At 44.8% G+C, this 26,236-nt stretch overlaps 1 protein-coding gene across 4 annotated transcripts in view; it reads right to left on the reverse strand.

The window, feature by feature from the left end:
* Positions 1 to 26,015, reverse strand: part of Rnf145 (ring finger protein 145) — a 46,463-nt gene extending 20,448 nt beyond the window's left edge. Inside the window, exons 1-4 of one of the 4 annotated variants that reach the window (XM_048435968.3) lie at positions 25,860 to 26,015; positions 19,205 to 19,421; positions 12,843 to 12,951; positions 1,476 to 1,567 (exon numbers count right to left, since the gene is read on the reverse strand). In XM_048435968.3, coding sequence (XP_048291925.3) covers positions 1,476 to 1,567; positions 12,843 to 12,951; positions 19,205 to 19,388 — 385 coding nt within the window. In that variant the 5' untranslated portion in view covers positions 19,389 to 19,421; positions 25,860 to 26,015. Of the gene's footprint in view, positions 1 to 1,475; positions 1,568 to 12,842; positions 12,952 to 19,204; positions 19,422 to 23,957; positions 23,982 to 24,863; positions 25,002 to 25,256; positions 25,389 to 25,859 lie in introns of those variants that run through there. The other 3 variants (XM_048435965.3, XM_087910701.1, XM_048435964.3) reach the window with 3 other exon arrangements.
* Between the last annotated feature and the right edge of the window lie 221 nt (positions 26,016 to 26,236).

Below are 26,236 nucleotides of genomic sequence, written 5' to 3' on the forward strand. Positions count from 1 at the left end.
AAGGAAGGGGGGAGGAAGGAAGGAAGTGGAAGAAAGAAAGGGAGGGGAAAGATAGGAAGAGTCAGGAAGATAAGAAGGGAGGGAGGGAGGAAGTAGAAGCAAGGGAGGATACAGGAAGACAAGAAGGTAGTGAGGGAGGAAGGAAGTGGGAAGAAGGGAACGTGTATAGGCTGACAGAGGAAAGGTGGGCTGAGAGTAGCTTTGTTGGTAGAGCGCCCAACTGCTAGCATGAGAGGTGAAGGTTTTTGTTTTCTATAAAAGTAGTTTGCCCAATAAGACCCTAAATTCCAGGAATTTCCTATCTATTAGCCTAACCTTTTGACCTCTCCACATGACAAAATTTTTGTTTACTGACAAGGCCTGACGACATTCCCATAACTTGAAACACTGACTCGTGACCCTCACCCTTGGTTACACTTCTCTGGCACTGATTCTTTTAAAACTAGTCAGTTTCCAAGGACTATGCTGAGTCAGTCACTCCCGGCCAATGGGAAAAGGGCAGTCACCACCTGAGTTAGAATAAAATCCAAGTGGACTTTCTGCCCCAGCGTGCTCATGCTTGCGAGCCAGGTTTGGCTCCTGTCCCACCCTTTTTGCAAAAAGAACTGCTTGTCCAGCTTCTTTTATTTTGTTCATATGCTCCTTTGTGCAACACAATTATTCTTTGTTTCTAACATAAGCACATATAAATCCCTGGGTTCAGTTCCCAGCACTGCAGAAAACCCCAGCCCTCAGGAAGGGAAGCAGCAGTTCAAAGTCATTCTTGGCTGGTGAGTTCAAAGTCAGTCTGGTTCACATGAGGTGTTCTCAGAAATAAGTTGGGGGTGGGGGAAGAAAGGGAGTGAAGAAAGGAGGGAAAGAAAAAGGGTAGGAAGCCGAGCAGTGCTGGCACACACCTTTAATCCCAGCACTCAGGAGGCAGAGGCAGGCGGATCTCTGTGAGTTCAAGCCTGGTATACAGAGTGAGTTTCAGGACAGCCCGAGATACACAGAGAAACCCAGTCTTGAAAAAAACAAAAAAAGGAAGGGGGTAGGAAAGGAAGGGAGGGAAAGGAGAAAGTAAAAGTCCAAAGATCCAGTCAAAGTGGGATGTGGCCCCTCTATCCCTGGGGATCCAGTCAAAGTGGGAATGTGGCACCTCTATCCCTGGGGATCCAGTCAAAGTGGGAATGTGGCACCTCTATCCCTGGGGAAAGAGCATCAGGGAAGCAACGGGCCAGAGTCCGAGGGGAGAGGAGAGAGAAGTCTGACTGAAGGCAGTGGAGGGGAAGTTTGAAGCTCTGGGTTACACAGCAAAAATCTCCTAAATACAAACAAATGAAAACCCCAAACAAAACAGTAAGCTTTATCGGGAGAGCGATAAACAAATTTGAATTTTTAAATTATGTTTTAAATGACTGTGAATCAGTATTTTCTCATAAGAAGGTGAAACCAATCAATCCCTACCTACACCTTTACCTCTTAACAATACTTACCTATCAAGGCTGTGGTAAAGCGATTCAGGGAGAGAGGTTCTAAGTACATTGGTCCTTCATAGGCCGACTCCAGTTCACTCCTAACGTAGTCCCTGAAGAAAACAGTAAGAAGAACACACTGCATGAGAAAGGGCAGCTCAGTCACCTGCTCTTGGAAGAACTCATGGTACCATTTCTCTCTCAACACATAAGAAAGACTTAGATCTACAGATTTACACGCAGGGATAGCCTTGATCTCATCTTTCATACAGTAGGCACAGACATAGTTTCCCAGCACTGTATCTGACTCTGCAGAGATGGCTCCTCAAGATGTATTTTTGTGAGATTTTCTTTTTCCCATCACCTTACTCAATGTTTGACACCCAGTAAAAAACCAGTGGAGACATCCTCTCTCAAAAGTAAGAAACAGAAAATGTCTAATGACAGACAGTAGAGTAAATTCCTCGTTTGGCCTTCTTCCTCCAAGGTCTGTTCTCAGCTATTCCATTAGCTATCCAGAAAACAACAAGCTGCTAGAGAGCTACTCCCCAGCAGGAAAATCCTTCTTCACAGCCATCCTTTCAAGTCTACAAGGGACCTACAGTAAGAACTGTAATGCCAAGAACAGCATCTAAGCAGAGAAAAGTGTAATACTTCTGCTTTAAAGGGCTTTGCTTTGTGTTTTCCGTCTATGTGTACATCTGCCTGTGTGTGCAGTCTATGTGTGCAATGCCTGTGGAGGCCAGAAGATGGCATAAGATTCCCCTGGAGCTGGAATTACAGGTGGGGGTAAGACACCCAACACGGTTGTAAGGAACCAAATGTGGGTCCTCAGCAAGAGGCTCAATCTTAACCACGGCGCCCTCTCTCCAGCCCCAGCACCCACACCACATCACATCAAATGGCCCTGACCAAATGAAATTCTTTCGGTCCGGGACAAACAAGCTTTCCACACTCATCAGAACTGTTCACACCTGGAAAACCAGGCTGGCAGCACAGAAGGGGAGGATCTTAACTATCTGGTAAGTCAGGTGGGAATGCAACCCAAAATTTTTATACTGAAGAAGGGAAGTTTGTGGAAAATAATTCTTCCCTGTTTTCCTCAACTGTTGAATGCTTTATTCATTTTACTTTAAAATACTTTCAATGCTTCTAATATTTCTGAACAAACTCAAATTCTGTATTTACTTTTCCCATGAAATTACTTCCTGTTAGGCAATCGGGTTGAATTCCTTCAGCACAGCAGAGTCAGCTCGGAATGAACTTTACATAGCTAAGCAGTAGAGAGCTGCCAAAAATTCAAAATTTAAAACTATTTTTTAAGGATAGGAACAGTTTAGAGATTGTTTAAGAAGATAGCAACTCAGTCTGTGGGCCATGAAGCAATTGTCTGCTATCACCTTCTGATGACTATCTCTCACATGATCACTCACATTTATACTCAAAGAAAAAAGTCAGAGCCTCAAGAGGGAAAAATTTAGTCAGTGTTTGTCAACCTAGAACAATTCACGCTGGCTTTCTTACCTGGGGAGGAGAGCACATGACAGGCACCTGGTTAAGTAGATTAAAAGTTAAGTAGCATTCTACAGTGTGAGCGAGCTCCAGTCCCAAAAAACATCAGTTTTGATACAAAAAGGCACAAATGTGATCTCAGGAAATAACACATAAAGTTCTGATTGCTATGGCTAACCACCAAGTATATAGTTTAGGGTAGTGGAGAAACAAGAGGCATACAGCATAAAGACACCATTAATAACCACAGCACCTCTGAAATGATACTAAAGCAACAAATCCCGAGTGCTAGGATTAAAGGCATGTGCCACCACTGCCCGACTAAAGCAACAAATCCTATATAAAATGACTGAGCCTTGGTACTGCCAGGTCCTCCAAAGCCCAGCTCTTTCCTTGTGGCCACAGCATATTCTGTATACAGGTCTGGTTTAAATTTAAACAGGGGACAAGGACACCCACAGACAGAAAACAGACTAGAAGTTGCCAGGGTTCAGAAGTATGTGTGTGTGTGGGGGGGGGGGGTGAGGGTATAAACATAACTGCCCATAGTTTTAAATGTCAATTTGCCACCACCTAGAATCACCTAATAAGGCAGTCTCAATTAATTAAGGACTTGTCTAGAACAGACTGTCCTGATTGATGACTGGCAAGACCCACCTTGAATGAGGCAGCGCCTTTTCAGAGGCGGGGCCCTGAACGGTCAACTGTTATGAGCAGAGAAAGCTGGCTGGGACTAAGAAAGGAAGCAAGCAAGGGTCACACATTTGTCCTCCCTGCTCTTGAGGGGTATGCAGTGCTCTGCACCGCTGCCCCGACTTCCCCACAACAGGACTACAGACCAGCGAAACAACTCCTTCCCTTTATCAGGATACACTTAACACAGCAAGGAAAATGGAAGTGAGGCCCTGCTTGAGGAGCCCCGGGTTTTATTCTGAGGTAATGAAAATGTTTGGGGATTATGTAAAGGCAATGAGTACACAGATGCATTCTGCCACGTGGATGTCACATCAAGAGAAAAGCAACATCAGCACACAAGGATGCCAGGGCCTGGGTCCAGGAGCTCAAGTCGAGTAGGCTATGGAAACTACAGAGTGGGGAGTCTGCTGAATTTGTTGCTGTTATCCACATTCTACTGGACAACTGCAGATTCAACACTACTTCTAGAACATCTGATGCACTTCCTGGAATGTCAGGGGCCCAGCACTACTTGAAAGCTTTCTTTCAGTTTGCCTTCTTAAAACTTTGTCTCTGTCTTTTCTCATCTTAAATTCTAATACAGCACAACAAACTTCTAAGGGGATGCTGGGGACATAACTCAGTAGTAGAAGGCTTGTCTGGCCAGGACCAAACAAACTGCAACCCAAACAGAAACTATTGCATATGTATGTTGCCAGTACCCAGCTGGGCTATAAGCAACACTATTCTCAGAATGAGTTACAACTGTACAAAATGCTGTAATAACAATACAAATGTGGTGACTGTTTCAAACTTTTGGAGAACTTGCCTTAAGTTACACAGCTCTAACAGATGACCTCTTTCACCCTCAGCACCACCAGGTTCCTTCTTGTCTGACCAGTTCTGTCCGCCTGTATGTTAGCATAGGTAGCCCCATTTTCCTCCACTCTTTCCATTACTAAAGAATCCAAGTCTATACTACACTTCTTTGATCGTAAAGCCTTTTCTTCTAGTCCTTTTCGCCGGTTCCGTTCTTTTTCATGCTGTGCATATGCATTATTCCGCACAGCTAAGGCCACTAAGGAAGGGCTATCTCCCAGTGGATTATCAGCCTTACAGTCACAGCAACACCCTGACTGAGTCCCTCCTGCTGGTGCCTGCACTGCCACCTTCTAGGACCCTGGACATGGCCCTCTCCAAACGCTGTCATCTTCGCCGCTCCAGGCCACCCTAATCCCTCCCGATCAGCTGCCTGACTCCAAACACCCAGCATCTTCCCTAGGCCCCTCCCTCCCTCCACCCTCATAGGTCTTCCCTCAGGATAGACCTTCAGACTCCAGCTGGCTGCCCAGCAAGTCCACCTCAGGGCAACAGCCAGGCCCAGAAGTGGGCAGACGCCCTCACTGGATCAGCTGAACTAAGCCGAGCCTATCAGAACTGAGACTGATTGTGGTGAGGGGGCTCAGCTCGGAGGAAACCACCATGCAGAGGCTCTTCGGGAGAGACCAGCGCTGTGCACAACTGAAAGGAGCATTCGGGTTAACAAACATCTCCAAGTCCAGCTTACACGTGCCTTCAGTGCATCCCAGACCTATAACAAGAACACTCTGGTCAGGCAGTAGTGGCGCACGCCTTTAATCCCAGCACTTGGGAGGCAGAGACAGGTGGATCTCTATGAGTTCGAGGCCAGCCTGGTCTACACAAGCTAGTTCCAGAACAGGCTCCAAAACTACAGAGAAACCCTGTCTCAAAAAACGATTTAAAAACAACAACAACAACAACAACAAAAAAGGACCACTTTGGCTTCCAGTAACTTCTAATTTACAACATAAAGAGAGAAATGGGGGAGAGGGAATGAGGGATGAGAAAGAAGGGGGATGAGGGAGCAAGGACAAGGGGGAGGAGGGGGAGGGGGGAGAAGGGAGGAGGAGAAGGGGGGGAGAAGGAAGGAGAAGGGGGAGGAGGGGGAGAATGGAGGAGGAGGGGGAAGAAGAGGGAAGATGGAAAGGGGCTAGGGAAGGGGAAATTGGGAAGAGAGCTGTGGAGATGGCTGGGTGCATAAAGCACTGCCGAGCAGGCATGAGGAACAGGGCTGACGTAAAAGCGGGACAGTCGGGATCAACTCCAAGCAGAGAGGGTTGGAGGAAAACTTGCTAACTAGAATGGCCACAAATGGAGAATTGATTCTGATTTGGTGAATAAAGGCAAAGAACAACGGAGGAAGACACCTGGTGTCAACACACTTGCCTGAATGTGCATCCCAACCACACACATGTGAACCGGCAACATACACACCACACACATAACACCACACATGTACACAAACCCCAATCGCGAGTCACTTTAAGACAGAAGCAAATTCACGGTACAATTTACACTTGCGCCCATCTGAAGACAATCAGATGCGCTGGTCAGGAGGGACATCACCACTCTTCAATCTGGAAGGTGTAAGCCAGCCAGGTGCAAGCACCCCTGCCGCACTTCCCGGACCTGAAGCCTTTTCCTCCATGGACATTTTATATTTCTGTAATGTGTGGAATGCTGACAGTGAACTTCTAAGCACTACAAAACCAAACACTGGGACAATGTTCTCTAGTCCTCAGTGGGAGTCTCTTCACTTTCAACTGGAACATGTGTGTGTGTATTGGGGGGAGGGGATAAAAAAAATGTGTGAGACACGCAAAGAAGCCCTCAAAGACACCTTGCAATTAGAAAAAAAAATGCTACAAAGTAGTATGTAAGCCATTAAAAATAAATGAACCAAAAACAAGAAACCCAGGGAGCTTACATTCTGGCTATGACTGAATCTTTATGCAACAGCCTCTTAAGCAGTCTGACGTGGTCCTTGAACATCGTGGGAACAATCTGTACATTCTGGCCATTTACAGGAAGCTTTCAAAAGATGCTATTTCATAGAAACCTAATCTACTTTCAGACAGAACAAAGGAGGGAGCTCCAAGTCCTTGCAATATGAACAAATAAAAAGTTCCATATAAGAGCCGCCACTCAGGTGTTCAAGCACCTGCATTTAAGCACCTAACATGCATACAGACACAAAGACACACAGACACACAGACACACACACACACCCCTACTGCAGCCTCAGCACTAGGCTACTGACTGAGCTGTTCGCGTACACAAGTGAATTTTAATTGTTTTAATCCCTGCTTTACTCCCTGCTCCTTTCTGGCCTCCTAGGTAGATATTTACTGCTTGGGTTCAGTAATGAGGGAGGAAACACCAAAAACTGGTCAAGTTTATTCTTGTCAAAACTCCTTTGGTGCATATATGACAACATTCCACTTAGCAATCCCTTGACAGAACAACTCTCGGGTAAGGGAGTTCGGGACCCAGGGGGCTCATGGTGACGTCTAGAGACATATTTTGGCCATGAGGGTGCTTGGGAGGAGGTGCTACTTGCACTCAGTGGGTAGAGACCCAGGACAGTCTCCACAACAGAGACTGAACATGTCTAAAACCCTGTTATTCCCAGGACAGACACACCCTGATCTACCCTTCCAATCGGAGAGCTTTTCGTAGAATGTTTGTATTTTACATATATTTGTTGTATCTTACATATACATTCTTGAGGAAGTTTTATATTCGAAAGCAAATCTCTACTTTTATCCAGCCAGGATGCATATCATATGCTTTCCATCTTCTGAAAACCCTTTCCACATGTGAAATCAGTATGTTAATTCAAAACCTAACAAAAAACCTGGAATTAAGAATACGAAAGTGTGACATTTTTTTAGAAAAACACATAGTGATAGCTGTGAGTCATGACCATGAGCTTACAGGAACATGCATGGTTCAGTAGTAACCATTCTGGGATATATATTAACCACATTGTTGCATGTGAAAAGCAGAGTTCAGCAATTTTTAAAATCAAGGAAGATGGTATTTTAAATTTTTAAATCAAGTTCAATTATAATACTACTAATATTTTCATTACACTCAGGACTGCTGAGATGACTCGGAGGATACAGGTACTTGCCACCAAGCTTGACAATTTGAGTTCAATCCAGACGGTAAAAGGAGAGATCCAACTCCCAAGTTATCTCTGACCTCTACACGTATATCACTCTCTCTCTCTCTCTCTCTCTCTCTCTCTCTCTCTCTCTCTCACACACACACACACACACACACACACACACACACACACAGTAAATAATTAAACGTTTAATTATTTGTATTGCACTGAGTGACATCATGGAGCTTTGAATATTTAATTCTTCTGTACTACAAACTGGATCTACAGTCAAATTCCAATACTTCTTCTCTGTTTGTTTGTTTTTTGAGACAGGGTTTCCCTGTAGCTTTTGGAGCCTGTTCTGGAACTAGCTCTTGTAGACCACCAGGCTGGCCTTGAACTCAGAGATCCTTCTGCCTTGGCCTCTCCCCGAGTGTTGGGATTAAATAGGCATAGGCGTGTGCCACCACCACCCAGCTCAAATTCCAAACAAGTTTTTATGCAGATACTCATCAGCATGATATAAATAATTGAGAAAAAAAAACAGAAATCCAGCCTTCCAAGTGCCTATAAAATTTTCAATTTAGAAAATTAATATCGGTAAATACCTTCTACAGCTGGTTTCTGAAGTAGCAATTTAATTATTGGGAGTGCCCAAATACTGAATCTCCCAGGAGCAAACTGCACTGTGTTGTCCTTCTGGTTGGGAGTCTCAGCGTAGAATGGCTGAGCCATCTTTCCAGCCCAGATTCTGTGTCTTACACAGCAGTGAAGATAAGTTGTCTACAGAAATGTCTAATAAGGAACCTGCACCCAGAATATATACAGACTTCCCGCAACTCAGTAACAATAAAGACAATCAAATCAAACAACTGGCAAAGAATCTGAGTAAACATTTTTCCAGACAAGATTTATAGTGTTTAATGAGAAGGCACTCAACATCACTAGCCAAGAGAGAAATGAAAACTCCAAATAATGAACTGTCACCTCACATGCGTGGCAGAGGCCCCACAATGAAGCACTTGTTGGCAAGGGTGTGAAGAAACTGAGACTCGTGTACTGCTGACAGAAATGCAGAACAGCGCAGTCGCTTGAAAAACACAGCCCTGCGGTCCTCAAAAAGGCTAAAGCGGGAGACTGTGCAGTCTAGCAATCCTACTCCAAAGGGTCTGCCTAAGAGAAAAAAATGTGTATCTACATAACAACCAGCACAGATGTCCACAGAGGAAACGACCTGATGTCTGTCTATGCATGGTGGTGGCAGGTAGAAAGAAGCTGCACAGCGGATACTACTGGACAGAACTAGGCGACAGTTCATTGTAGAGGGTGCATCCAAAGTCTTGGGCTAGATGCACATCACAACCCCTCCACTCCCCCACTCCAGAAGAAGGAGGGGAAGGAGGAAGAGACGGACAAGGAGGAGGAAAGGAAGATGGTAAAATACTGCAGTATGAATCAACCTGCTAAATCAAAGAAAACTTGGCACCAAAGACTGTGCTTCTACAGTTCAGGATAAAGAAATTAAGAGACAAAACAAGGGCTAGGAAGATAAGATCATTTGTAGTGAAAGCCTGGGGATCAGAACTGGAATCTCCAGAAGTCACATAAAAATGAAGACGCAGCCATGACAGTCAACCTAGCTGAGCCTGTGTCAAGGCAGAGAGATAGACCAGAATACATAGTGCTATGGTCTCTGCTCACAGACATGCATACATATACACACACGAGAGAGAGAGAGAGAGAGAGAGAGAGAGAGAGAGAGAGAGAGAGAGCGCAATATAAGGCTGATGGTAGCCTAGGGATGAAGATCCAGGGGTCTGTGGGAAATGAGGAGTCCCGAGATCTCTTAGGGGGACATCAAAAGTCTAACATCCATTGTGGCCACAGTTTGCACAACCCTCCAAAAGCATCAAGAACCACTGAACTGGAGCTGCAAACTTTAAAGGGATGTGTGAACCCTGTATGAAGCCACAGATGAACCAAAATGCAAAAACATTTTTAATTTGGTTATTAAGTTGACATTATAATATTGGAAAGTAGTGAATTAAGTGACCTGTAATTCTAATGTCACTATTTTTAAAGTAGAGACATGAACATTGTATCTTAAACTATAGTAGACTCAAACATCAGTATTTGTTAAGTGTGACATGTCACAGATAATTCGAGGGCAGCGCATCTTTGCTGCTAACCTTTTATGAGAAAAGAACAGACAGTGAATTACGCTGATGCAAATACTAGAATATGTCCTAGCTTCAAAGTCATTCAATATCAAAAGCAAAAAACAAAAATACCCTCTAAGAAAGGCATTGTCTATTGCTTCAAAGCATTAGCTTGCCACAGCAGCACACTCACTGAGCCAAAGAACTTGACTCTACTACAATTCTCTTTCCAAGACAAGTCTGGACATCCCTCCCTGAGGTCTGCCTGCCCCAGATTCCATCTGCAGGTCTCCAAGTGACCCAGGAAGATGAACTGTTCTTGCCCACTATAAAATATTCAAAATTCTTTTTAGTATCTGGTATGTTTTAACTTTCTAATGATGAAAACAAACATTGAATATTTAGAATAAAAAATCCTTATGTTAAAACTAAATAGTTACATCTGTACACCCTAAAAGGGCTTTTATCTTTGTACCCTTGAATCTGTTCTGGTCCCCCTACCCACTCATATTTTCGTTACATAACAGGATTTTGCCCCATTTAGAAAGGGGTGGATTGATAATACTGAAGATAAAAACAGAATCCCATGTTTTGGGCCATTACTGAACCAGTAAACCATGTGTAAATGCTCATGAGACTCACCCAGGACTACGAATTGAATAAAAACACCAGTTTTGAAAACTCCGCCTTGAATTTTGTTCTTGACTGCCCCTTCTAAAAGGCTAGAATGTGCCACAGAATGCTTTACCATTTAACAAGTGACTTTAAAAGACCAATAGCACAAGAAAACCCTCACAAAACACAACTTAAAAGAATGTTAGTTGAACTTCAGTGAACCTTCACTGTCTGCCAGAATTGTTCTAAGAATGCAGATGCCTTATTTGGCCCTTATCACTGTCCCTTAAGATTGTCATCACCATTCCTCAGGTGTGAAAACTAAGGTTTATCTTTCTGGTGACACACCAGTTGCAAAATAGTGAATTAAGTAACCTGCAATTTAAATGTATCTATGCATCAAGTCACCCAGTCTTCCATCGAAGAAAGAACTACGTGGCTCCTAGGTATCTGGGCACTCGTTTGTACACTGAAATGGTGGCTCCAGAGCCATGGTCCTAAACAGACAAACAGACAGTGTATTCCATGGACGGGATTTTGTTTCTTAAAATTCTTTGCTTAGTATTGTTTAGAATGAGTAATGAAGTATCTCCACGCTGAGCATGAAGCAGCCAACACAATGGAACAGGGTGTGGCTTGAGGCTGACAGCGCTCTGTGAGATCATCATGCTCTCTGCCACACGAAATAACTGGCAGCTGTTTCCACAGAATGACGGGGGACATGGTGCAGGACACAGTGACCAAGGGGACTGTCTCCACTTGGTTATGAAATTTAAGTTTCCTCAAAATTTGCTTTAGGTTCGACTACATTTTAACACGTTTCTCCCAAAGGCAGGAAGCTCATGGCAGATGTCAGCTTTAACTTCAGCTCTGACCAAGCTTGATTTGAACACTGGGGACTCTAAGAAAGTTGGGACCATAGTTTAAGTTCAGACTGTAGGATCTGACATCACAGGGCAGGCAGGGTGGCAGAAGTTAGCTGTGTGCAGTCCCTCCGGGTACCTCTCTTTCTAACCAGGGAGGGACAGGGAAGACAAATGGAAGAGGAGCGAGAAAACACGACCAGGGGCATCTGAGAGGTGGAGATGTGGCACCCAGCAAGAGGGCCAGAAGCAAGGGCAGCCCAGGTATTTACTGCTCTCAGTCTCGCATCCAGAGAGCCACAGAAAAAGCTGGGCAAGACTGACAGGGCTGCGTCATTTCCGGTAACTGTCACTGCCTTAAACTTTCTGCATTTCCATAAAACTTGTCCACAGTGAGCACTCCAATTTCACAGCCAGAAATGTCATTATTTTATTATTTATTTATTGGGGGGGGGGGTGTCGAGACAGGGTTCTCTGTGTCCTGTCCTATAACTCACTCTGTAGACCTGGCTGGTCTTGAACTCACAGAGATCTGCCTGCCTCTGCCTCCCGAGTGCTGGAATTAAAGTTGTGTGCCACCACAGCCCAGCTTATAATTTTTATTATTTATAAAAATCAATTTAATTTTAGTAGTATAACATGAGGTTTCTAGATTCAAATTCAAGTCTGCATGAAAATGTGTGGCCTGGGCTACACTCAAGGTCACTGACAAATCTCCTTAGAATTCAGAGTATATTTCATCACAGTAAGTACATATCAAAAATTATGAAATTTAAGTTTAAAAAATAATACCTCAAAATATGCTTTAGGTTCAAAATATGCTTTATCCCAAACACAGGAAGCTCATATACTATGCAAACTTCAGACTTAACATTTTAGTCTCAAAGACAATTAGTTCCACCAAAAAAACTAATATAGTCACCATCTACACTTCTGCAACTTAGTGCTGACTCTCATGAAGACAGGGCTGGGAGAGTTCAGCTGTTTCTCAGTCTCCTGTTCTCCGCTAATACAGAGAAGCTCATCTTTAAATTTAACTGTAAGGCCTGTTTCTGTTGTTTTCTCAAAACCAGAATCCCAATATAATTCCAGCTATTAATCTTGAACAGTAATAAACATCAATCTGTCTTTGAAACCAACTGTGATGGTTATCTTGACTGTCTACTGCTTTCTTGATCAGATTATTGCAGGTAGAAAGAGCCACCCTAAAAGTGGGTCATACCTTCTGTGAGCCCAGACCCAAGTCGGAGGAAGAAATGTTGCTTTTCGTCCGTTTCCCCTCATGCTCACAAGTCCATCTATCCTCCTGCCCCAGCACCCTCCACAGACATTAGAGCCAACTTCTTTGGGCTTTCGATGTAGATGCAAATCAGCAGCCACGCTGGACTACCTCTGCTGCGCCCTGTGTAAGCCAATTTCTCAAACCCCTCTGGTACAAACATTCATTCTCTCAGCTCTTCCTTTAGCAGGTCTTGACTAGTCACCTAATTAACCCATAGCTTTGTAGCGATATGCATGTACTGACATTTAAAAACAGAAAATGCAATTTTTAACTCAATCTCATGTTCCAAAACTGGGGTTGCAGCCTTACCTGGATATCTGATGTCCAGCATAGAGGAGCAGGGCAGTCAAAAAATATAAATAAAGCTGAACCAGATGCTGCCTGGGCAAAGTCAGGAGCACGACACTTAAGACGTAACCTGCAGCAGAGACAAGGATACAAATGATGGCACTTTCGTCTCCCGGTTAGTTATATACCAAAGACAAGCAGAAATAAACTACTTTCCAAGCAGCTATCAACAAATCCAGGTTTTCTTTTTAACTTCACTATCAAGGTTCATTCAATTCAAAAATATCTCTATAGATTTTTAAAACTGGAAATAGCAATTGTCACTTTTCGTGTCTCCTTTCTACCTTGTAATAGATGCAACACACGAAGGTACAAGGTGACCCTCCATCACCCCTTCCCTCAATGCCTTCCCTATTTCACCTCAACTCTCATCATTTCTCTGGACTCCCAGGAGCTGCCCCTTCAGACTTTTCTATCTCCAATAGAGTCCCGGTCTCTCCAACATCTTCCCATCCATCATTCCACCGACGTGACAAAGGTCCTCAAAGCTCATTCAAAGACTCCTCCCCATTGCGAGGGGAAAACCCATGTTTCTCCTCACAGCCATTTCTGTTGCAGAATATTCCTTTACACCACGTGAAGCTTTGTCACTGTGATTGATTTAATAAAGGGCAGAATGACCGATAGCTTGGCAGAAAGAGGTTGGGCAGGATTTCTAGAAACAGAGAGGTCTTGGGGAAGAAGAAAAGCGGAGCCACCAGCCGGATACAGAGGAAGCAGGATGTGCAGGAGGAGAGGTAAAAGCCAGGAGCCACCTGACAGCACGTAGATTAATATAAATGGGCTAATTTACGTTACAAGAGCCAGCTAGTTAGAAACAAGCCGAGCTAAAGCTTAGCTTTCATAATTAATAAGTCTGGGTCATGACCTGGGGGCTGGCGGTTCAAAAAAGTCTGCTACAAATTTCCCCTTCTTGATTAACTTTTCACTCCCTTTGTACCCAATGCTTTTATTTTCTAATCATCTATTTAACCCTTTCTCTGCTGTAAAACTATTTTTAACTTTCTACTCTATAACCCAGAAGCCAAGCACATCCTGCTGAAGCCAGCATGAGAGAGCACCCTTGCTATGCTGTCAGACTTTCATCTAAGACACTCATCTCTTCACCTCTCATTTCCCCCTTCTGTTGCTTCTTTCACCTTCTTCAGTGAGTGTTGGAAATGCGGTCCCTAAGCAACTGCTCCCCTCTCCATGGAGCTATGAAGGATCTGGCATTAAGCACTCACTCTTGCTTTGAGTACTGGTACCCTTTTCCAGATACAATACCCACAAATAATTGCTAAAGTCCTCCTGCATATGGAAACAAACAAGCAAAACCACTTCTTACTCCAAGTGGACCTATCCATGTGTTCACATAATCAAGAGGTACCAACAGCTCTTCCCCTGCCCCTAACCAGGTAGCGCAGCCTCTTCCAACCTGAACCCCTGAGCCACTCATGCGTGAACATGCATCACCACTACTCGGTCTGTAAAATTAACCAAACAGCCTCAACTACGGGTGTAACGATGAAGCTAAGCCCACGAAAATTTATAATTAAGTAAACTGGCAGCATTTAAAACTGATGCCCTGCTTAAAACCTTAGTGATTGGGGTTGGAAAGATGGCTCAGCAGTTGAGAGCATTTATTCTTGCAGGGGACCCAGGTTTGATTCCCAGCACACAACTGTCTGTAATTTCAATTCCAGGGGATCAGATGCCCTCCCTCTTCTGTCCTCCATGGGCACCAGGCATGTGCAGGGTGCACACACATACATACAGACTAAATACTCATATACATAAAATAGGATTAAACACAAAATATTAAAACCACATTATTGATAAGCCTGTTGATTTATTATTAGAGACATAGGGAAGGAAATGTCTTCCTTCCATAGACGTAGGACTGGGAAAGAACTGGGGGCCTGATCAAAGCAGCAGCTTAGGGTCCTGACTTGGCAGTCAAGCGTGAGATACATATTTAAACAGATCTAAATGTTGCTCTCTGCCTGAGTGGTTGAAAACAAGGAAGTGGAAGTGGCTGTGAACTTTCCAGCTTGGGTAATCAGGAAGATGGTTCTGCTACTGAAACAGTAAACACAAAGAGAAGCAGAAGTCTGCCAAGGTCAAGGTGCTGAGTGCAGTGGCTGGTGACAAGGGAAGTGTCCAGGCAGTTGAAGGAAGACATCTAGCAGGTGGCTAGGGATGCTGTCCCTGAAGGTTAAGTACCAGTTACAATACAGGGATAACGGACAGCCTGCGTGACCAGAAAGCAGGCTCTCTGTTGCAGAGACTGACCTTCACAAGGCAGCCCGAGCACCGTGGCAGAGTCTGAATGGAGATACTAACGCCACACGTAGGAGGCAGAGGTGAGGACAACTCACACAGCTCTGCTGCTAAAACTCTGGGAGATACCCAGACAACCACAGGTAGAAATGGACGGATTCTGAACAACACCGAAGAATGTGATTTCCGAGCATGGTGGTACGAGCCATAGAGCTGAGGACTCAGGGGTCACGGTCAAGCTGGGCTACACACCCAGTAGCTACCTGTATGTATCAAAATCCTGCCTGATTCAAAGGGAGGGAACAAGGATTGAGGGAGAGAGGGAGGAGGGAGAGCAGGAGGGAAGAAGGAAGGAAAACAGCAGCAGAGGATGGAGGAGGAGTCATAAGTGATAAAGGAATAAGTCAGACAAAGAACTGGGGAGGGGGGCACTTGTCGGCTTTTATTGTCAACTTGACGTAACTTAGAGTCATCTGGGAAGATGGAACCTCAACTGAGGAAGAACCTGGATCCACTTAGCAAGTGGCCATATCTGTGAGACAGTCTTGACTGAAGGTTGATGTGCAAGGCCCAGCCCACTAGGAGCGACGCTGTCCCTGGGCAGGTGAGCGTGGGCTGTCTAAGAAAGCTAGCTGAGCAGATGCCAGTGGGCAAGGCAGCAAGCAGTATCCCCATGGTCTGGACCCGAGCTCCACTCTGGGCTACAGCCCCGACTTGCTTCAGTGATGGACTGTGACCTGAGGTGTCACTGAAATAAGCACTTCCGTCCTCCAAGCTGCTTTTGGTCAGTGTTCCATCACCGCAACAGAAAGCAGCCTAGAGCAAACAGGAGACGCCTGTTCTGATCCCTGCGGCCAGTGCAGAACTAACAAGGGACACAGAAACAAGGAGACCCCTGGGGTTCAGTGACCAGCCAGTCTATCCTATTACCAGTTTGAGGCCACTGAGAGACCCTGTTTTTCTAAACCAAAACAAACTTGAATAGACAAGCTGCTTAGGGTTTCACAGAAAAGAGCATCCTATGTTACCATTTCATACGAACAATACAAGTGCAGTATTTCAACAGGGTGTTTGTCTGAGTAATGGAACTGGGTAGTTAAACTCGCATAGCAAACTAATGAAATCTGTATCATTCTGAATCTTGATGAGAACAGAATTGACGATTACTTCAAACTAGGTCCTGCTTTTTGGGAAAAAGTGATTTTATAAAATTAATTTTTAAAAGGTTTCCTGTCCTCAGGAAGAAAGGGAGGAATGGAGGGAGGGAGGGAGGGAAGGGAAACTAATAATAAAAGTCCTAAAAGGTAGGAACTAACTATCTCAAGCAATAAAATATCATCTAAGCTCCCAGCATATAAAAACAGGACACAAGTACACAAGACTAAAAGAACTGGGGATGTTGGAATGGACCAAAGCATTCACACTTAAGAAAAGATGAGCTAAATTAATACACGGGCATTAGAGTTGTCTAGGAGAAATTATTCAACACATCATGACCTGCATATGCAGATAAATTCCAATCAGAGAAAAGAGTTCAAAGTAATAGCAAAACTATAAAATTAATAAAACAAAACACAACTCTTTTTTCTCTCTCTCAGTTTTTCTGAGATGGGGGTCTCACTAAGTAGCCTGGGCTGGCATCAAACTCGGGTGCCTCCCTCCTGAGTTCACCAAGGACTGGGATTGTGGACACGCACCGTCACCCAGCTCCAAACTCCTGAGAGTGAAACTGACCAAAAAGAATCCTAACGCTGGGGGTGCGGGTGGGGGGCTGGGGAGCATTTAAGTAGAATCTTACAATTTGGCAATCTAGAGAATATGTCAACATTAAAAAAAAAAGCACAAAACTTTATATTCCTGGGTGGGGTAGACACCTATACACCTGTAAGGAGATCATTTGGGAGGCTGAGACAGGGGGATGGCAGCTTTGATAGTGTAGCTTGGAATAAACTGGACTACACAGTATAACCATGCCTCTAGCACAATAGTGACGTTTCCACATAAACAAGTAAAGGCCAAGGCTTCAGAGCCAGGCCCGCTATGCCGCATCCATCAGAGAACAGGGGACCACATGATTCCCACTGACTTCAGTCACAGACAACACCTAGAACTCTACAGGGGAAACCAGAGCTACTCTGAGGAGCTCAGAGGACTGTAATTAAAGAACAGGCAGGGGAAACACTTTAACACACACTTTAATGTTCTGATTTCTCTGCATAAAGGCGATACTTTGACACTTGAGAATTTTTACAATGTATCTAGAAGAAAGCATTAGATTACATAATACTCTGACAGAACCCCTCCCCCAACCAGAGAACCAAATACCAGTTCACACTATCGCTGTGCTCACCTTTCCATGGACCTACCTAATCACTGTGTTTGAGAAGTTCAACTGAGCCAGGTTGTGGTGGTGCATGTCTGTAATCCCAGCATTTGGGAGGCAGAGGCAGGCAGATCTCTGTGAGTTCGAGGTCAACCTGGTCTACAAGGCAAGTTCCAGGACAGTCAGGGCTACACACAGAGTAACCCTGTCTCAAAAAGCTCTCCCCAGCACCCCCCCCCAAAAAAAAGAAAAAAAAAAGAAAGCTAAACTGAGTTGCCAAAGTTATAAGCCAGAGTTGGTTTCAATTGTATCAGAACCTATTCAATTTCTAAAAATAATGCTTCTACTTATTAGGCAACTGTTTTATAATAACTTCCAAACTGTTTAGATATAATATTATAATAAATAATATTATAATAAAAAGCACTTTTTCAAAACCACAGTGTGAAATACTTATTAGATTAAGCTAGAAAATCTATGCCTAGTCACTGTCGACAGCTGACTGGAACCGTTTTCCATAAACCAGTCAGCACAGAATGGCGAATGCTGAGTATTCCAGTGTCTGCAGCACAAAGGAAGCCCCTCATGTCACACATTTTCCCGGGGCACTGTCATACGGGAAAGATGAGCTCACTGAACCCACCTGCCTCACTTCTCACAACGACAGATCTAGGACACTCCTACAGGCTTCTAAGGGCTAAGTGCTGGAGAAAACACTTCTACAGACATGTCATAAAGATAGGTCAATTGTCTGTAAGTTTATAAAAGATACACACTGTTGCTTTACAAATCTAATAAAGGAATTGTTTTTAAGTGTAAGAAGGCACCGTGTAATCTGCTGTTTGGAGGCAGACAATAGAGGTAGTAGCGAAAGCATGTCATTTGTTGCTAAGCTAAAAGTTAATTTGAATAAATTTTGTTTCATGCCTGAGTTTCCTAACTTTCTTTAACCTCAAAGCATACTAAGTCTGTTCTAGAATTATCTTTTTCCAAGGAAGAAATTATTACACTACAAAATTTCACTTTGTTGAAAGAAATATTATATTTGTAAGTGTTATTAATGCTTTATTTTGACTCAAAAGTAGTAAGAAAGGCTAGAGAGATGGCCCAGCAGTTAAGAACATTGTCTCCTCTTCCAGAAGATCCTGGTTTGGTTCCCAGACCAGCGTGGCTGCTGTAGGCACTTCATGAATGTGCTACACAAACATACCAGCAAACAAACCTTCATACACATATAAAAGAAAAATATTTCTTTAATAAGAAGAAATATTGCATTCTATAAAGCTTACTTTGGTAATTACTACTTAACCTCAAATTAGAAGAGGCCAAATTCCAGGAAAAATATCTCTCAATATTTACACTTCTTCATATTAAAAGAAAACATGTTTACCCGTGTCTTTCAATTTTATTCTAGAAAAATAAATTCTGCTCTCCTCTGGCTCTAGGAATTCCTATACCAGGGTAAAACAAAACTAGAAACAAAACTCACAAACACATCCACAGTCAACTCCATGTCCTGGACTCTCATTTTATCCAAATTAAAAAATGGATGTAAGGGCAAGTAGTGGAAAAAAAAATGCTGTGAATACGAAAGAGAATACGGAGGACATGGGAGGGTTGGAGGGAGGAAGGAGAAAGGGGGAAATGATATAAGTATAGCATAATTAGAAGAAATAATTTTTAAATAAGAATAAAAACAAATTCATCACAAAGTCAGGAAATGCATGCAGACACTTACCTACATAATGCATATTAAGAGCCAAATACTTATACTGGAAAAGAGGGTTGTTGTTGAGGCTACTTCTTTGGATCTGCTGGAAAAAGGAGCTGACGTCCCATCTGTACAGGACATCCAGTAGCATGATGCTCGGCACCCTCAAGGCCACGTTCAACACTGCCTCCAGTTTCTCCTTTGCAGCCATGTTTTTGTTTTTGATTGGTTTCTTTGAGCCAACCTAAAAGTCAGAAGACACCATATGTAAAGAGAAGTCAACACAGACTACCTTTCGAGAGCCTCCCAGGGATTTAATGGGTTGTTCTGGAAACATCTCTGTTTCCATATTTATGTTACATCAAAATGCTCTCACTTTTAGATATGCCCCAACATGACTCAGAATAAACATTTACACTTCAAAACTTAAAGAAGTCACTACCTCCAAATCTCCTAACTTAGTCACAAAAACTCCCCATGAGAATGCTCTAATTTGAAGAAAATGCCCTCCCCCTATGTTGGGGGGACTAACCACTGACTAACCACTCTAAGAGGAGGGAAGATGTTAAAAATATTTACTAAATGAAAAAGCCTAAAGTACTAATGAAAGCGGCAGGTTTAGTTCCCTGCATTTGACACACGTCTTTATTCTTAATGTTTATAACCAAAACTGAAGAACTAAGTATTATTTTTGTTTCTTTTTACAGTACTGGAGACCAAACCCATGGCCTTGTACCTGTGAAGCAAGCCTGTATCAACCAACAGTCCCAGCTACATAGAGAACATACAATGCAGAGAATTTTCAGGGAAGACACAACATAACGTGACACTGTTTCCTTTTTCCACACTTATCTGGAATCTCGTAGTCTCTAAAGAGAAGGAAGATGAGGCTCACGGAATGAGTGGTAACAGTGGCCGTGGGAGATGCCAAGTCTGTCAGGTCTTTGCTTACACAAGGACAAGCACAGAGAGAATGGAAAGAAAAAGCAGGAAAGGAAGGAACTGGATGGCAGTTACCGGGATCTCAAAAGAACAATTTGATGAAACAGTTACAAATTAATGCAAGGAATGCACACAGGGCAAACCCAAGTGGGTAGAAGACAGCTTCAGGAGTAAGGAGAATTCTGGACTCTTGGCTCTGATGATATCCTTTTAAGAATTTTGCTGAGAAAGCGAAACACATTTCTAGCTTTGGCAGTCATTTCAGACATTAGCAGAGAGACGAAAACACTTATTTCTGATGGGGACTACAGTGACAGACGCTGCGCTACAGTCAAGTGTTTGCCAGTGTTCCCGCCATCCTCGGGAACCGCTGCAAACTCCTTACCTCTGACACTGTGCACTCAAAGGAACAAGCTTAGCACATCATCCAGAGGCTTCTCATGACCCTATGTCAATCATTCCCATAACGGGAATTTTCTCACACATGTGAACATGCTGCCAATCATGTTATCCTTGTTTTATAGATAAACTATAATTCTGTGACTTTAAATGATTAAGAGCTGTTAATAATTTTCCTATATGCATAATTAAACCGTGGGACTCAAACAAAGTAACTCTGTCCTAGGAAGAAAACTTTATCACAAAAAAATAAAAACTCTACAACCAGTCCTAACTGCAAACCACACTGTTGAGAAATTCAGCTCAAGGCAGTGGTTCTCAATCTCCCTAATGATGCGACCCTTCAATACAGTTCCTCATGTTGTGGTGACCTCCAATCATATAATTACTTTGTTACTTCATAACTGTAATTTTGTTATGAATACTGTTATGAATTGTAATGTATATACCAGATATACAGGGTATCATATTGAAAGGGGCAGGTTGAGAACCACTTACTTTAAGGAAAGTTCTAAGTCCTATCTATAGTCAACCCCATATATCCACAGATTCTGTATCTGTGCAGTCAGTGATCTCAGCTTCAACATATTGAAATGTTTGTTCTGAATATGGTCAGACCCTATCTCATCACTGTTCCTTAAGGAGTATGATATGAAAGCTACCTACCTAGTTTATACACTATTAGATACTGTAAGTAATCTAGAGATGGTTTGAACACAGCATGGGTGCCACTGAGTCGTCTGCTCAGCAAGTAGAGTGCGTGCTACCAAGGCTGACAGCCTGAGTTTGATCCCTGGAAGCTACACGAGGAGAGGAAAGCACCAAGCCCCACAAGTTGTCCTAGCACCCGTTCCAAGGCCACTCCCCAGATAAAGATGAATACAACTTAATAAAAGCATCCAGAAGGATGTTCGTAAGCTATATTTACGAAAGGGACCTCAGCTCATGCAGGTTTGGGTACCTAAGGGGCGTCCTACAACCTAGAGGTAAATGGAAGAAGCACTATATGACGGTGACTTTAACATTATACTGGAAAAGTGACTTTCTGTACATTCTAGAATCCAGAGTGAATCATTGCTGCCCCTTGTGTAACGAGCAGAAGTAGGCATTACTGAGTTGATATTTATGGTCAGTACTCATCTAACCTGGTGCCTTCCTCTGTGTTTAATGTTACTTTTAAATTGATCATATTTCCCATAACTCTAAGAGAGAAAATTAAGCACATACTCCCCTGTTGTAAAAGTCTAGATCTGAATGTGGAAAGGGAAAAAAAAAAGTACTGCCTAATCCATACAGGGATGACATGTATCACAAAAGAAATCCATTAGCCAAAAGGTGCATGTCCCTGGAAACGCCCTGTCTCACAAACACAACAAACCAAAACAAACTTGGGTCCCGAAGGCTCCCATTTCAGAAAATTATCCAAGAAACAAAGTTCGGCACAATTAACTCGAAAGCCAAACACCTGAAGAAAGCGGAGTAGCTAAAGTCAGCCCACCTGAGAACAAACGTATTCCTTCCTCAGTGTTTCCTTCATTTCTGGACCTGCTTGAAGTTATTAGTAAGATGTCCCATAGACGTACATGGGAGAAACACATAAAACACGGAAGGCCAACCGCATCTTTCAGAACTTTGTAGTTCTGAATCTTTCTGAAGTAGGCATACATAGGAACAGGTAGGAACCATCACAAATAAATCAATGATCTACAGTCTAGCCCCACGCTCTAACTCAGTGGTTCTCAACCTTCCCAATGCTGCGACCCTTTTAATTCAGTTCCTGGTGTTGAGGTGACCCCCCCAACCATAAAATTATTTTCGTTGCTACTTCATAACTGTAATTTTGTTACTGTTATGAATCATTATGTAAATACTTTTTTGGAGATAGAGGGTTGCCAAAAAGGCCACATCCCACAGGTTGAGAAACACTGGACTAAACCAGCATCTAGACAAAATTCAGAGATATCTGCCATGCTTGTAGACGCTTACACTTCCAAGCAAAAATCCAGCCTTCTGGACCAGCAACATGGCTCAGTGCCTCAGATGTTTTCAAACAAGCCTGAAGACCTGAGTACCAGGGACTCCCCCCCGGGGGCTGAAGGAGCCACAGGACTGAAGGTGGGAACTGACTCTCATGTTGTCCTCTGACCGCCATACCGGCACAGAGATACTGCACACCTGACCACACAGAAACACAAAGTAAACAATAGAAACTGTATATCCCTAATGACTGGTTCAAACAGTGTATTTTCCTGGGTCTAGTGTCAAACAGGGCTAATGAGCATTTATAAAACTGGAGCTCATGCTTCTCTTAAAACAGAACACCAAAAAAGTCTGACACGCCCAAGTCCAAACATCTAAACTGTCTGCACTATCTTCTGACCTTGCCTGCAAGATCCCAAAACTTCCCTGAGCTACGGAAAGAACTGGAAATGAATCCTGCACCATGTTTCTGCAAACGTTGCAAACTAAAGATGACTCAAACCTACTTTATACAGCACAGCAGCTAAAAAAAAATAATTTTTTTCTTCTTCCCAGAAACCAAACCTTTCTTCCCAGAAACAGAAAGGGCAGTCCAATAAATGCTCACCCCAAAACAAATCCTAGTCGTTCCGGGGAATGCCTTCCCGTGCCTGGAAACAGCAAGGCCTTGTATAACGTGCACAGGTTATCATCGGACTTGTGGGTTAGGAAACACAGGGCCCTCGTTCTGCATTTTCCGAAATCTACCACATTTACTTTTAAATAGGAAGAAATCAAATAAAGCATCCTTAACTTAAAAAAAAAAAAAGTAAAGGCTAAGCACTCCTGAAAAATCACCTTAAATTTTTAAAAAATGTGGTATTACGGTAAAATAAGGGAATCCCACAACTCCTTAACTCCCTTTTTAAAAAGACAAAGCAAAAATAAGAATGCATGGCTCAATGTAAAATTACTGATGATTAAATTGATAATATAGATAATTTAGGGCCAACAGTTACACCTCTTTTCTCACCTGAAGGAAGGTAAACAAAAGCATCACCATTAACCTTTTTCCTTCGCCCTCGGCAATTAAAGAAAAAATCTGCATCCACTAAACCTAATGGGAAGCAGATGGGGGACGGGAGGCTGTCCATCTGTTGGGATGCTAAGACCTTAAAAAAAAAAAGTGAAAGGGTAAAGCTGGACCCTAATAGCCGAAGTAACTCTGCCCAGAAAGGAGAAACCAGGAAAGAAGAGAACTTCCTTACATAAGTGTTGGCACACGTTTTAAATATAGCTAGTCCTCTCGACTCCCACTGTGTTGCTAGCTAACTTTGTATGTACTTGGTTTCCACAGAAACTACTAGCAATCCTGTGATTCCACATCATCCCCGAAACCACATGGATAAGAGTCCACACTCAAGTGCCAAAGACATCGTCCAAAGTAAAGGCCGGGCACAGGGAAGGGAAACAATGCTACCTCTGCCATTGGCCGCTCAGCCTGGGTCACGACTGCAGCACCGACAGACAGCTCATCCTTTTGGGCCTCGTTCAAGATTCACAGAGCTGCACACTCGGTATTTTATAAAATAAAGACGCACACAGTCCCCCTCCTTTCCTTTCAGACTAGTTTCCTGTTTACTGCAGACAGCGATGCAAAGCCATCCATTAATCTTTGATGCCTTCCCACTGCAAAGGCCCCTTCCCCCGCCCCATCTTGCTCTCTCCCCGCACCCCCCCCCCCACGCCTGCTTTTCTCAGATACATTTGAACTGTAGTAACCCCAAGCCAACTCGCGGCAAGCAGGCAGCACAGCACAGCACAAGCAGCGCGGCGGGGACGCAGCAGCCCCAAGGCTAGGGGATTACGTGGAGCAGAAACTCTGCCAGGGAGAGGCCCGGGTGCTCCCCTGTCTCGCCAAGGGTGCTGGTTCTGCCGAGCCACACACCGAAAGGCGTGCTTAGAAGAGTCCAGCCAAGTTCCTAACCCCCCAGATAGAATGGAGAGCCCATTCCACAAGGTAGAGCATGACTCCTAGGGTGGGAAAGCAGAGCTGGAAAGGGAGAACCCAGGGATGGCAAGCGGGAAAAGGAACCAGGACACAGAGAGAGAGAAAGAGAGAGAGAGAGAGAGAGAGAGATATGAGCAGCTAGCTCGTGACTGTGAAGTGTCTGACATGACACACTGCACACTGCACGCTGAGCCCAGGGGTCCCCCTACTCAATGGGCTTAGCCGGTCTTTTTGAACCCCGCAACCTCGCACCTCCTGCACAGGGTTAGGCTGAGTTTAGGAGCTGCGAGGAGGGGACGTCAGGAAAGAGGCAGGGAACCTTAGAAGCAAAGTGGACTTTAAAAAAGCAAAAGAGGGAAAGTTGGAAATGCAAACCTGAGCAAAGGAGCCCGAACCGGGCACCTCTGCGACACAGACCGGGAAAGGCCTTGCAACAGGGGTACTGGAGAGAAGAGAGGGGTGAGCCCGAGTGAGGGCATCTCAGGAATGTGAGGGTTCTCTCCCTCTCCAGGCGCGGGAGAGGAGGGATGGTGGGTAGGAAGGAAGAAGCCGAGGCCCCGGGAAGCTAGTACGGGGCTCGGCGAGAAGGTAACAGGAGACCGAGCGCAGCTCGAGGGGTGGGCGGGAGGGTGCGGTGCGGAGGAGGGGGACCAGGCCCAGGCCAAGATCCGGAGGAGGAGGGGGGCGCGACTGGGAGGAGCGAGGATGGGGGAGGGGAGGCGCAGTGGGCAGCAGGCCTGCGGGATGCTCTGAGCTGACCGCAGTCACCTGGGGCCGCAGCCTCCCTGCCTGCGGGGCGGCACTGAGGATGGCGGTGTCCGCTGCTGCCCGGTTCCGTCGCCCGCCCCTCCGGTGAGATCTTCGGCTGAGACGGCGGGGGGCCCGGTATGCGCGGCTCACAGCGGCGGCTCTTCAGCGTCCGGCCTCGGCTGCGGCGTCTCGGGAGGCGGAGGCAGCGGCAGCGGCCCGAGCCGCGAGGTCACCATCGTCCGTGGCGACAAAGGCACTCCTGGGCCGAGCGCCAGCACCAGCGCCCGGCGGCCGCCATGGCCTGGTCCCCGCGCTCCGGCTCCGCCCCCCGCGCTCTGCGGCGACCGCCGGTTCGCGCGTTCTGCGCCTGCGCGCGAGCTTGCCATCGCCCGGCCCCAGTGCGCCCACGCTCACTCACAATCGCTCACGGCGGGATCTTCTCGCACCGCCTCCGGTGAGTGGGCCTCAGATGCCGGCTTCTCTCTGGTGCTGGCCCGGGAGACTCCGCCGAGGCAGGGCGAGGCTACACCTGGACAAGCACTGTGACCCCAGCCATTCTGACACGTGTTCGCGCTCACTCCGCCGACACCACGAGCGGCACGCGCCCACACCCACACTCACCTGCTGGGACCACGTGGGACAATGTGAAAGGCTGGTCCCTGCCGCGTGCAAACGCTAGAGCAATTTTTAACTCTCTCCTTGGCTGGACTAAGACGGTCGCCTCCAGGGTATCAGGGACGACTTGCAGGAAAAAAGGTTGGATGCTGAGAGACTGATTTGGAATTGCTCCCAGGGACTATTCTGACTCCTTGGTTTGGTGCAAATAATTAACTACCTATGAAAATAAATGCTCTTAATGGGTTTGTCTTTCCTTTTGGTTCAAGGTTCAAAACGTGTTACCGTGCACACACCCTCTCCCCGACGCCCAGGAAGCTCTTTTGTTCGGCTGTAGTCTCCTAATACTGTGGACCATTCCTACCTTATTTTAAATGTCAAAG

Source organism: Myodes glareolus, chromosome 9 (assembly GCF_982192425.1).
Source record: "Myodes glareolus chromosome 9, mMyoGla1.1, whole genome shotgun sequence".
NCBI lineage: Eukaryota > Metazoa > Chordata > Mammalia > Rodentia > Cricetidae > Myodes > Myodes glareolus.